Source organism: Acipenser ruthenus, chromosome 22, assembly GCF_902713425.1.
Source record: "Acipenser ruthenus chromosome 22, fAciRut3.2 maternal haplotype, whole genome shotgun sequence".
Classification (NCBI taxonomy): domain Eukaryota; kingdom Metazoa; phylum Chordata; class Actinopteri; order Acipenseriformes; family Acipenseridae; genus Acipenser; species Acipenser ruthenus.
The window spans coordinates 23676237-23689070 of record NC_081210.1 but is presented as its reverse complement, the minus strand read 5'-3'; the positions used below and the strand labels follow the sequence as shown (position 1 = coordinate 23689070).

The following is a 12834-nucleotide window of genomic DNA, read 5'->3' as shown; positions in this document are numbered from 1 at the left end:
TGGTTTACAAGCAACTGCAGAAGGAAAGGACCAGACACCTCCGATGCATCAACTCAACAAATACAGATTGGAAAACGGCACCAAAGTAAACGAGGAAGATATCAAACGTGCAAGAAACAGCTACTTTCTGTATTTAAATCTCGAGCTTTGCTTTATTAGTTTATCACTCATTATTATTATTATTATTATTATTATTATTATTATTATTATTATTATTATTATTATTATTGCATGTAGATCTCACCAGGGCGTCGAATACCAGTATGTCATAGTCATCGGTCTGGGAGTGCTCCATCATGATGTTGAAAAGGGCATCCAGAGTGTCCTGAAGGAACTGGAGAGAGAGAGAGAGAGAGAGAGAGAGAGAGAGAGAGAGAGAGAGAGAGAGAGAGAGAGAGAGAGAGAGAGAGAGAGAGAGCGCTCCTTAAATCAATCTCACACTGATTGCAGCTCAACACAACTGACTTTGGGCCATAAGCCCTACAACAAGGTGCCATTGCTACGTTGGGCCAGTGAAAAGGGTTTGGATATGTGGAAGGGTTGCAATAATGACTCTTAATAATATGATAATGCTCTCAGTCTACTGGTTCAGTTATGTTAGCAGAGACAGAGCTGCACAGGGACAGAGGGAGAGATAACACGGACACCTCCTCTTTGCTGGTGAGCATCAGTTTCTTGTTAGTTTTACAGAAGTTGTACTCAATTGAAAGCAAGGCAGTTAACAATCTAAAAGAGTACATTACTAATCGTGTCTTATTAGTGAAATGCTTCTTTAGGATGGGAAGAAAACAAACACATTATTTCATGTTTAATTACGCTGTTTAAATGTTCTATTGCTAAAGAAACCATTATCAATCTGTTTGTCAAAAAAGCCAGACAAATACAGAGATAGACATTGGGACTGTGTGTTCACAAAGCTACAAATATAGAATTTTTAGTTAAACCATCTAAACCAAAAGAACTTGAGACAGAGACATGGGCTTGTGTACCTTGACCACCTCTTCCCCATCAACCAACTTCAGTTGCTGCAGGTTATCTTTCAGCAGCTCAGGTCGTGTGCGCCACTTCAGCAGCCCCAGCAGCCCCACTAAACAGAAAAAGAGCATCACAAAACTGACCGAGTGGAGCTCATGCAAGTGGGCTACTCTGAGGACACTTCTCATATCTCAAACTGTGAAGGTGTAAAAAGGGGTACCATTCTGAGTGAGCTTGGTGGAGCACACGAGAGTGGAGATGGTGAAGACATCTCTGGAGTTGAAGGACAAGCTGCCTGCACTGCTGCTGCTTCGGCTCAGGCCTGTCCCCTTGTGGTGATCAACCTGCTGCCGCGTGGAGGGCAGAGACAGATAGGAGGCGACGTCTTCCATCTTCTTACTGTCTCCCTGTAGGAGAGGCACACAGGGCTCAGGATACAAGCTTTAAAACCACTGGTTCCTGCACAATGTTTTTTTCTTGGGTGTGGTGGGGCTTGGGAAGCATGAGCTCTGGCACTTGCTACAGCACCTGTCAATATCTGTTATTATTATCGGTAAGGAATGGAGACCATCTTCCTTTAAAGGTAGAAGGCTGAGGGCATTTCAAGGGCATTTATAAAACAGCAAGATCTTTTTAACCTTGAAGATGACAAGATCGTGGCAGCCGTCTTTGAAAACAGTGCCGTCGTCTTTCATTAGCTTGATGAAGGCCATGGCGAAATTCTTCTCACTTTTGTCTTTAGCTGAGGAGTAAAAAATATAAAAAAAACAGTAAACTTGAAACACATAAGGCTCAGTTTAATTTTGGGATCTTGGATAAAAAAAAATAAACACAGGTCAGATAAATAAATAATGACTAAAATACTCCTTTATTCATCTATTTGAGGCACAGAAGTGCCTCTTTGCTGTTTTAATCATAAATGGAAAATACATTTCGAATTATGTACCACACAGGTGTTTGTGACTCATTTGATGGTCACAACATCAGCCAGAGAGCTGCTAACATCTTGGGTCATGTCTTACAAAAAGGAAATGAAGGGGTGTGGTTTAGATGGAGGTCTGACATCACCCTCCTGTCTAGAGCCCATTTAAGGTCGTCATTTGATTTCTGCAGAGTGGCAAAATATGGAAAAGTGCAGCAACTCATAAATCATATTTTAAAGCACAGAAACTGTATTTCAATAAACAGATGGCACGCCTGGATCAAATACTAATATTATTATGAAAATAAATCAGGTGCTTCTCACCGGACTGCAAATGAGATCCATACTCACACTCATGGGACGATCTGTGCCTGAACATAAAGCGCAAGTGTATCTGATGCATCTCCTCAATGGGTATCACCACCTAGTGGTTGGAGGAGCAAAGGACCGTTTTATTGAATTCAGAGTTAAACAGATTTTATAGCATATATACAATATTAGTATCGATAATATTCAACTCAGTGGAGGAAAAAAATACTGGAAATCGTGTGTAGCACATGTAATTTAGTTGTTTAAAGGGTTGTCCCTCAGATGATTGATTCATTTTCATGCAAATGTTATCCCGCATCATGTTTTCTGTAATATATAAAAGCCGCATCTCCCCCTTGCAAGTCACTTTGAGTCACAATTGGAAAGTTTACAGATCTGATTGACAGGGATGAGAGGTGGTGTTCGGTTGGTAAGTGCTTCTGTATACTTCTGTTTCATGAGACATAGGGCACTTATGGAGAACATCACTGCCAAGCAATACCAGATTATCGAGAAAAGTATACCTCCAATCCAAACACGTTGCACACTCGTGTGCATCTCTTACCTTGATAGTCTCCATCCAGCGTGGCTGCTTCACCTGGTAGTAAATGACAGACTTGTATTCGTTCACCGGTCGGTCTCCAGCACCGAGGCAGATGGCTTGCTGCAGAGGACACAAAATGTGCTTTATTCTAATGACCTGAAAACTATGATCCCATTGGGTTGAACTCTATCCCCAGTGGAATCTCATTATTAGATGCTAAAAGCAATAGCCCTATGCAAGCCACAGACAACAAGAAAGCCATATAAAACATATAATACTACAAACATTTCTACACCACCAGGGGGCAGGATAACACAAAAAAGTACTGAGTTAAAGTACCAGTAGCGAAAAATATGGTAATTATGAAAGATACATAATATTTGTATTAATTGGATATTGTTATAACAAATTCATCCTAATATTACTCTTCCCTCCGCAAAAGTTCAAAACTCTTTGCTTTGTGCGATAGTATGAATAAGTCATATCCTGTACCTAAAATAATTTAATGAGTGATTTTTTTAAAGTTCTCTTGCCAGCACATACTAAACACAGTATAGAAAGTTAGTATGAAGCTCAGGTGGGGCCGTAATACCTGATGCACAGGAAGTGATTCGAAACTGTAGCCAGATTTTTTTTTTCTAAATCCTTGGCTAATACAAAATGACAATTACTTGAACTTGATTCAAACAATACAAGTTCAAAAAATGTAGTGCAAACCAAACTAGAACATTATTAACCCCCTTCCTAACCCAGGCCCGCTTTCAGGCTCACTCACCGGGACCACTTTTCCCTCCTCATCGCAGACGCACATGATGACCTCCACGTTCTTCTGGCTGGTCTTGTTGTACTTGTCGAAGTCCCCGCTCTGCAGGTTGATGTAGATGTCATTCCTGACGTCCCCTGGCATGATGATCTCAGGGAAGCCCAGTTTGCGTGCCACCACCGTAGTGCGGTCCACCAGGTGAGGGTAGTCCTTGCGGATCTGCACTATGTCACCCACCAACGGCTTCATGGTGACCCACAGGCCTGCGAGAGATAAGAGAGGCAGCTGTCCCAGTGACCACAGAGGAGGGTGAAAGGGATTCTACAGAGAGAAATGCCAATGAAGATCATTCCAGGATTTCAGGGAGATGTGGGGGATCTTATAGAAGTGTAAGACAGTCAGAGAAGGTCTGATAGAAAGGCATCCAGGTATGAACCTGTGATGCAATGAGCGAGTGAGACTTGTGAGAAACTGAGTGAGCCATACCTTGACCCCCACTGTCTCCTCGAGATGCAGTCACCTTGTTGAGCAGTGAGTGGAGAAAGTCATTTTCATTAACAACCCTGCATGAGAGAGAGAGAGAGAGAGAGAGAGAGAGAGAGAGAGAGAGAGAGAGAGAGGGAGTGAGAGAGAGAGAGAGAGAGAGAGGTTAAAGTAAGGAGGGTTTGACAACTCCAAATCAATGTATTTTATTATAACCTTTTTAATTAGTTTATACATTTGTTAATACTTATTTATTAACTATTAACACAAAATGAACATTTGTAAATGTGTTAGTAAGCAAGTTGTTACCGTCAATAAGCTTAAAAGGTGCCCCTTAAAAATAAAGCTTGACAAGTTGTTGTATGCATATAACCGTTCAACTGTTGTTAGAAGACAACAATAGTCTAGTCATGAATATCAGACTGCAACACTTAAAGCATTATGATTTATATGCCATATCACTTGAGTTATATTTCAAGGATGTTTTTTTTTTTTATAAAATATGTTTTTATGTTTGTGAGAATATAAATCATAATGAAACCACCAACAGTCTACAACAACAACAACGTGTTTGATGAAAAAAAAAAAAAAAATCTTTGAAGACCTACGGATGAAAGGGAATGAAGTACTGCTTTTCCTCATCGCTTTCCATCTTCCCCTTGATAATGTCACTGATGTCCATCACTACAAGAAAGCAGGTCAGAGAGAAACAGGCTGAGTAAAGATTCATCCCTCCCTGTGGCTGGCCATTGAGAGGGGGTCCACCTCCACTTGCAGTTTCTATAGCCTACAGTAGGCTTTAATCCCAGCAGGAGAACTATGGGAGTGGCTACCTAGCAACTGTTTTCCTGGAAGCATTTCTGCCATTTCTGGCATTCTCAAATCAAACGTCGTCCTCTTTTCATTTGGGGAATTAACATTTTTGGTTTGTGACAGGCCATTGTGTGTAGCCATTGCATCCACTACATTTAGCCATGACATTGCATGTTTGTTCTACCTGCCACTCCGAATGGCCTCCTCAATCCCATGGTGCACTTCTTCAGGTTAGTATCCTTCAGTTCCATCCTGCCCACCCTCACAATCTGGCAGATAAGGTAGATCTTCTCACGATTCAGATCTTTATTTCCCAGATCCTGAGAAGAATCAGTTCTGGTTAGTGTATCTGATTCACATAACAAGCTTTTACTTTCACAATCTGTACTGGAGTGACATTGTGGGCCTCATTTTCAAACAGATGACATTTTTTGGAAGGACATAAAAAAAAAAAATACAGTAGAAAACTATCAAGAACCATATTGATGTTTAATTAGTGTCCAGTTAAAATTGATTTATACTTCTCAGAAAATGTTCAAAAGCAATTGAGTCTGTTCTTTCTTTTGAAATAACTAAAATACAGTCAACTGTGGTTTAATGGCATTGTTTTAAAGGGAAAGATCCAAAGACACACACACAATGCTTAACCCCACAGTAAGTATGGTCAAATGTGACAAACAACATTACCATAATATTTATAAAGCATTGGTAAATTACAACAACTTGCTCTATATAATGTCTAATACATTGTACATTTTTTGCTGTAAAATGCCCAACTATTGGAACTACTGAAAAACATGGATTATGCTCCTTTTTATCAACTTAAAACTCAATTTAGGAGGTGACTTTCAATGCAGTAATTACAAACAGTAATTACAGCTGTAGTGGTCACAGTGGCTGACCATGGCCTTGTGAAGTTTAGAACAGTACAACTACAGAGTCAGTACACGGTCTGCATTACGATAGCTGTGTTTGTATGTGTTGGGGTTGATATGGCCCTTTGGTGGTCACTCACTGTGAAGACGACCTTCAGATTGTTGAGCATGTCGATCTCTTTGGGGAATCCTCGGCTGCCCCAGCGCACCAGGTAGTTCTCACTGCAAAGAAGGAAACACAGGTATCAGACGGTGTGGGATTCTCATGGTAAACTGTAGTGATCTCCATCCGGAATCTATGAGGACATGTGCACTACTTGCTGTACACTCTGTTTACACTTATTGATTGTGCCAGCTTCACAAAGAAACTCACACTTCCATTTAGAAACTTCCATTTAGAGTAATTCAAATCTTCATTGCTAAAACATAGCTCTCCGTTTAGTACGCAATACAGACTGCACTAAAATAAACTGTTTAGGTTACAACAAAGCAAATAAAAAGCACTGGATGTATTTAGTGGCTGACATCTCAGAGTTTAGAATAATTTTCTAACGAATGGCTCAGCGTTTAGTAGTTGCTTACTCTGCACCTGTTCAGAACACAATGTTGGAAGGTAGTTCTTTGCTCTCTGATCACTACCTGATAATGGCCTGTTTGTGAGGGTCATATAGGGACATAAAAAGCTCAGCATCCTCGCCGATCCGGCATACAAAGTTCCTGAGGAAGACGTAAAGGCTGTGAGTGGGGGAGGACTGGATCCTGGCTGAGATACCGGAGTGGTCTGTCTGCACATTTGACTGCATGGGAGAGAGAGAAGGAGAAAAACTGCTGCTAAGCAACTTTCACTCATGTAGTTAGGACAGGAGGACTGGATTAGTTTGTTTGGGCAATGCTTTATTTTAAGGGGCATATCTATTTTTAGACCGTGAAATGCCGTGAAATAACCAATTTTTTTTACCATGAAAAAAATACAGCACGAATAATGACATGTGTCATTATTGTACTTGTATATGAAAGGATGTATACTTGACACATTAGACCTGTAGGATTGTGTAAGTCTTTCGAAGCATTGTTTTCACATGCTCTCAACATTAAGTTAAACTTAGTCTTAAAGAAAACAAAAATGTTTGACTGTTACATTTCTAGATAAGAATGCTTCAGTGTGAGAATTGCTTCAGTGTGGTTGACTGTGGTTACAGGTGTTAGTTCCACCCATAGCTGCCTGACTGTGACTGGGTATCTATGGAAACTAGAATTAAACAAGTTACAGATATGTATCCAAACTGCCAGGCATTAAACTGACCCCCTCATTCAACTGAAATCATGTGACAATGTGACCTTTCAACTCTGCTGGCCCCACCTACTTTACTTATATCTGCAGAGAGAAGGTGGAGTCAGCATGTGAAAAGGTTTCATTGTCATGTATGTTACATGGAAAGAGCTATTCTGTTCTATGTCTGGCAGTTGGAATTGTCTAAGCAAGCTCACAGCCTAGTAAAGTCTAGTTAAGATAAATAAAAGGAAAAATGATAGCATACGGAACTGTAAAAAATTGATTAAAATTGCATTCAAAGCAACATACTCTTCATCAAAGTTTATTTTGAATGCATGTATTTTAAAGCACTGGTACCTTGACAGTACTACAGTGCACTACATACCATCTCCTCCTTAATTCGTTCAGAGATTTTAATTGTTGCCTCCTCGTGAGCTCGGAACAGGCTGATCACGCTGGTGTCTTCTGGATCTAGAATGTTCCCATTCTCGTCTCGAACCACCAGGTCCAGCTCTAGAATGCTGCAGAGAACAAGCAGGTTGATAGTGTAGGCTGATAGCTTGAGACCATTTCTTACAGACCCCGATTAGCACTGATCTTGGAATGGCTATGATTTACAGTCACAATCTCAATCTCTCTTGCTGTCCTCCTTCAATGAAACAGATTGAGAGGCAGGGCCACCTACTTGTTCCCATAGTCAATCTTGGAGGTGACCTTTTGCTTGAGCTCCTTGTACTCATCCTTGGGCAACGTCCCCGACAGCAGCTGGGAGCGCCACTCCATCAGTTCCCACATCATGCGCTGCACCTGCCGCCACTTGTCCTGCTTGTTGGTCTGCAGAGGTGAGAGTCACAATACCTTTCAAACTGTGATGCAGCTTGCCGTGAGAGACAGCCCTAATCAAGTGGCACAGGTTGACAGTGAATCCATGAAAGCAAGATTCATTGTGGCTTAAGTTGGACCAGCAAAGAGGGGCATACGTTAAACAGATTTATGTTTGCTCCCTTGGGCCTGTTTTCTCCAATACATGTGGTTAATGTATCATCAGCTATAAATGCCACCCCAGAATATAGTCCATTTGAGTAGGAATGATCTATATGTTTTAGCTCAGATGTTATGAGTGTTTCAAGTGATGGATGATTCCTATAATTCAAAATGTTTCATGTAATTATGATGGCTGTTTGGCTCCAGGGTCATGCAAGGCATTTCGGGACGGTGGTTCATTAAGGACAGATGAAAAACATAAAATAAAAATGTGTTGTATCAGGATTGCAAGATAAATGATCTCAGGAACCCGACCTATCAAACCGGTATGTCAAGATCACAAGATTTATATCATTGCTTAATAAATAGAATGCATTGGAATGTATTGGAATAAAAAAAAATGTAATTCTGCCAACATTTTCTGTCCTATTGAAGAAATAATAAGAAACAATAAGATCAGAACATAGGCTATTACTCTATTAAAAAAAGCTCTTACCACATATAGGTGTTTCCATATGCTGCCCCACTCCCTGAGGGTAGTTGTCACCTCCTTAACCAGGGGCATCTCTGCCGAGGTCACACACTCCTGCTCCCTGCAGGTAGGGAGGGCACATTGCATTTTAAAGCAAAGCAATACAAGCCGAGGCAATAAAATACAACACACACTGTGATGGTTTAAAATATGCTACAACACAATTTCTACATTATTGCCTTGTGTCATTCCTGTGCACATCTTGCGGTCGGCTCCTAAACATTCCTGTCATGGCCATATTTGGCTCAATTCCAGGTGATGGCTTTTTGCATTTGCATTCTCAGGGGCAGTTCTGTGGTAACCCTTATTTTTACACAGCGTGTATTACCATATATAATATACGGATAAGCACTATAATTGAGTCCTAGCCCATATCAAAAATAAAGTCATAACTACAGATAATTCTTTCCTTACCCTTTCATCTCAACAATCACCTCCTTCACGTGGACAAAGGCAGCTGGAAACACACCCTGAGCGACAAGAAGGGGAATTCACATCAAACATACAGCCATCCCCATTACAGCAGTATGCACTCCACTGTTACTCTACATCCCATCACTGGGGACAATAATGCACGCCCTGGGAGGCAGTTAATGGCTCTCAAAGGCTTATACAAAGATATACTGAGGCTGGAGATAGACAGATAACTCACAATAACAGTCCAGTGTGCAATTTGTGTGATTTTCATGGGGAAAGAAAATCTTTATATCTTTGAGAGCCATCAGATCTTTTTTTCCCACAAAAGCCCCCAGTAACAGCTGTCATAAAGGAAATGATCTTTATGACTGTACTCCCCAAGCTATAAACAGCTGGCAAAAGGGCACTCTTTTTCTGAGACTCACTCAAAAGAACTTGAATTGAAATGAGTTACACACAGCACAAGCAAACCTCTCTCTTGAGCCAAGGGTTCTATTTTAAAACAAGAGGTACTCATGAACATTGACCAATAAGAACCAAGGAAAACACGCACATTACTCATCGTATCTAAACAAAACAAGCCACCTGTACAAAACAGCCAAGTAAAAAATAAGGAATTATGATGAAGGGGGGCCATCAATCAGAAACCCAGACTTGGCTGCTTTTGGAAACTCATTCAGCTTTTTAAATTGTGTATTTTTTATTTATTTATTTCTTAGCAGACACCCTTATCCAGGGCGACTTACAATTGTTACAAGATATCACTTTTTTTTTACATACAATTACCCATTTATACAGTTGGGTTTTTACTGGAGAAATCTAGGTAAAGTGCCTTGCTCAAGGGTACAGCAGCAGTGTCCTCCACCTGGATTGAACCCACACCCCTCTAGTCAAGAGTCCAAAGCCCTAACCACTACTCCACACTGCTGCCCTTTAGGGCTGACACTCTTTGAAACCTGGGCCTGTATTTTACAAATTGGGCAACTAGCAGGCGAATTGCACACTCCATAGCAGATATAGGAAGGTGGCAAATTTGCCCGCAGTGAAAAATTGTAGATATTACACATCTACATATTTTGATTATAATAGTATTTGTTGTTTCATCTATTTTCTGTGACACTGCCAGTGAAAATAAAGTCGTAAAACATCACTTTAAAAATTACCTCACGTGATTTGTTTTTTGTCAAGTACCCTTTGAACCAACCTAAAACCAAAAGAAGAAAAAAATAATACCATTAAGATTTTCACAATGCTTTCAAATAAAATAGTTTATTTCAGGCAGTGTTTGATTGGAGGCTGCATTTAAATAAACAGGATGCTCCATTGCATTCTCACAAAAACCCCACACTGAATGATGTATATAGAAACTAGGTTAAATTGTCATAATTAGGCTATTGCAAAAACAACTCATGGAATATTAGATCAGCACTCTTTGCAGTATATATAGGCAGCGACTGAGGGTCAAACCCAGGTCCCAGATTAATGTGTTGACTGCAATGCCAGAAATTAAGCAAAGTGGTGGTTCTGGCAGAGAACTCATTTTAACTTTAGATCAAATCATGTAAATGTGAAGCTTATCTTATGTGCTTCCAATACCAGATCAAATCGTCAGTCAAATAGCTAGTATCTTATTTGTCCTTCGATATCCTGCCCCCCCTGCTCATGGCTTCCCCACGCTCTGGGCAGGGGTACCCTGAAAGGCGAGGCCAAAGGCTGATGAATGTTGTGTAAAATATTTATGTTGTAGTAGTGTTGTCTAGTCTAAGCTTTATTAAATAACATATCGCATGAGTTTCTGACTGAAGCCAGGTTCACTTTTTGCACGTGTTGAACTCACCCTCACAGGTCTCCTGGATGTGGACGGTGTCCCCAATCTGAAGGGACAGATGTATTTCCCCTGTCCCATTGAAATTGTAAGTTGCTGAAATAACATGTAAATGGAATATGTCACTCAAAGCCTCAAATGATTTCAAGTACACATTATCCTTTTCAAAATACCAATAAAAGGCCACGTGCTTTTCTTACCAGTGTTCATTGGTTTTACTAATGTATTGTTACAGCACACAGAATACCACTGGTGTGTAATCATAATGAGATAGACAAAGACATGCAGTAAAGGATTTCTGGCTGCATGGTTGCACCGCTTGATCTCAGAGCTATATTAGTTTACAAAGATCATTTGCAGCCTTGCCAAGCGAGCTATCAGGACTAAGTATAGAAAGTTGATCCTTTTCCAAGTCATCTGCTTTTGCAAAGACAAAAATGGAACGCTGCTAGAAAATGCTGTACACTTCTGCAACACATTGAGCATCACGGTTTCTGTATAAAGGAATGACAGTATACAAACATTACTGCAGTGGTGTTAAGTGTGGGATTGGGTGGTTCAAAGACCCCACTGTAAATTGGATCAACCGTGACCCCACACAATATGACGTATATACTGTAGGTATTAACATACATTTACAAATGCAGTTTTTTTTTTATAATGCCCTATTAATACATGAAATATAAAGTACTTATGTATTATTAATAGGTTACACAAATATATTTGTGCAGTGCAAAGCTCATTTTGCATGTGTGCAGATTTATAAAGTATATCTTGTGGGAGTGGGGTTTATACAGTTTATACATCCCAGTCACACCACTGGTACTCAGTATGTATGCCCGTCTGAGTTTCTGTGTCAAAGATGGACTTCCTCTGTGACTTCCTGCGAGTTGTGGCGCTTTCTGCGTTTCTACAAATCTAGTAATTTGGTACAAATTGGTTCCCACATAGACTAGCTCTCATTTTGCAAACCCAAGCTCAGCATGAGGGAAATGAGACTACAGCTCTGCAGGCACAGTGTGTGTGTGTGTGTATATATATATATATATATATATATATATATATATATATATATATATATATATATATACGTGAGAAGACATGTGCTGGTGGTTAAGTAGGGCGGGTATTGGTTTTGTGTACACTGTTAAAATATGTTTCTACGTGGGGGAGACATTGGTCCTTAATACCACTGCTGAATCCCTTAACCCTGTCTTTGTCTCATACATGCCATCATTATAAAACATGCAAAGGAAGGATGCTGCAAGAGACTTTTCAGATCTTGTTGTATTTTGTTTATTGCTTATTGTTTTGTTTGTTTGTTTATGGAGATACTAAATCATCTTTAGCATTTTTCAAAAAGGAAAAAATGTACTCAATATAACTTACCAAACCAAGAATAAACAAAAAATGCAGACATTTAATTTAGTGGCTTATAAGTAGCCTTAATGTTTCCTTAATTGTTCTTATAACGATTAGCAGAAAAAGGCTTTTAATTAAGTTTGGAGTACATACATACATAAATACATACAAAAATTCACAGCATGTAAATAACCTACATAGGTACTATTTGTGAATTCCCTCACCTCCTCACCGCAGCACAGGGCCTGGGCCTACACAAACAGCCCAAACTGTATACATTCTGTATCCTCACCAAATTAGAATTCTTACTGCTTGTCAATGTGAAACCCTCCCACTACTGTTATATGAATTTGAAAGTGTGAAGTCCATCCTCTCCCTCCCAACAAAGCAGCACAGAATTACACTGCCCTGACCCGAATGAGACAACAAAATAACAATATTTTTGTATCGAAGATTTTTAGTCAACATTGAGCCAGCAAGCACCTGCCCACTTCCTGTGCAAAGGAAGCCTCACAGAGAACTGTAGTACTTCCTCAACCTGAAATAAGAATCATTTACTGATACAGAGAGAAGTTGGTGGTAACTGCATAATGTCTAGCTGCAGAAGGTGCCATTATCCTTACCCACTCCATATTTCTTCTCCTTTGACCTGCTCCATGGTGCCATCTTTTAACCCTTGCAGTGCCAGGGCCCTCGCTCTAGCACTCTTTCTCTCTTTCTCTTGGTGCGACAGGTTTCCGTTCTGTTTCTGAACGCC

The 12834-nt window shown here is 40.1% G+C and overlaps 1 protein-coding gene across 1 annotated transcript in view; it reads right to left on the bottom strand.

Annotated features, from left to right (window-relative positions):
- LOC117973667 (dedicator of cytokinesis protein 2) overlaps positions 1 to 12834 on the bottom strand; it is an 85059-nt gene extending 72225 nt beyond the window's left edge. Inside the window, exons 1-19 of the mRNA XM_058996171.1 lie at positions 12701 to 12834; positions 10728 to 10811; positions 10054 to 10094; positions 8888 to 8943; positions 8438 to 8534; positions 7643 to 7791; positions 7343 to 7478; positions 6324 to 6481; positions 5825 to 5906; positions 4994 to 5129; positions 4605 to 4680; positions 4000 to 4076; positions 3526 to 3776; positions 2772 to 2870; positions 2249 to 2321; positions 1614 to 1717; positions 1196 to 1382; positions 990 to 1087; positions 245 to 334 (exon numbers count right to left, since the gene is read on the bottom strand). Of these exons, the coding sequence (XP_058852154.1) occupies positions 245 to 334; positions 990 to 1087; positions 1196 to 1382; positions 1614 to 1717; positions 2249 to 2321; positions 2772 to 2870; positions 3526 to 3776; positions 4000 to 4076; positions 4605 to 4680; positions 4994 to 5129; positions 5825 to 5906; positions 6324 to 6481; positions 7343 to 7478; positions 7643 to 7791; positions 8438 to 8534; positions 8888 to 8943; positions 10054 to 10094; positions 10728 to 10811; positions 12701 to 12743 (2037 nt within the window). The 5' untranslated portion in view covers positions 12744 to 12834. The remainder of the gene's footprint in view (positions 1 to 244; positions 335 to 989; positions 1088 to 1195; positions 1383 to 1613; positions 1718 to 2248; positions 2322 to 2771; positions 2871 to 3525; positions 3777 to 3999; positions 4077 to 4604; positions 4681 to 4993; positions 5130 to 5824; positions 5907 to 6323; positions 6482 to 7342; positions 7479 to 7642; positions 7792 to 8437; positions 8535 to 8887; positions 8944 to 10053; positions 10095 to 10727; positions 10812 to 12700) is intronic.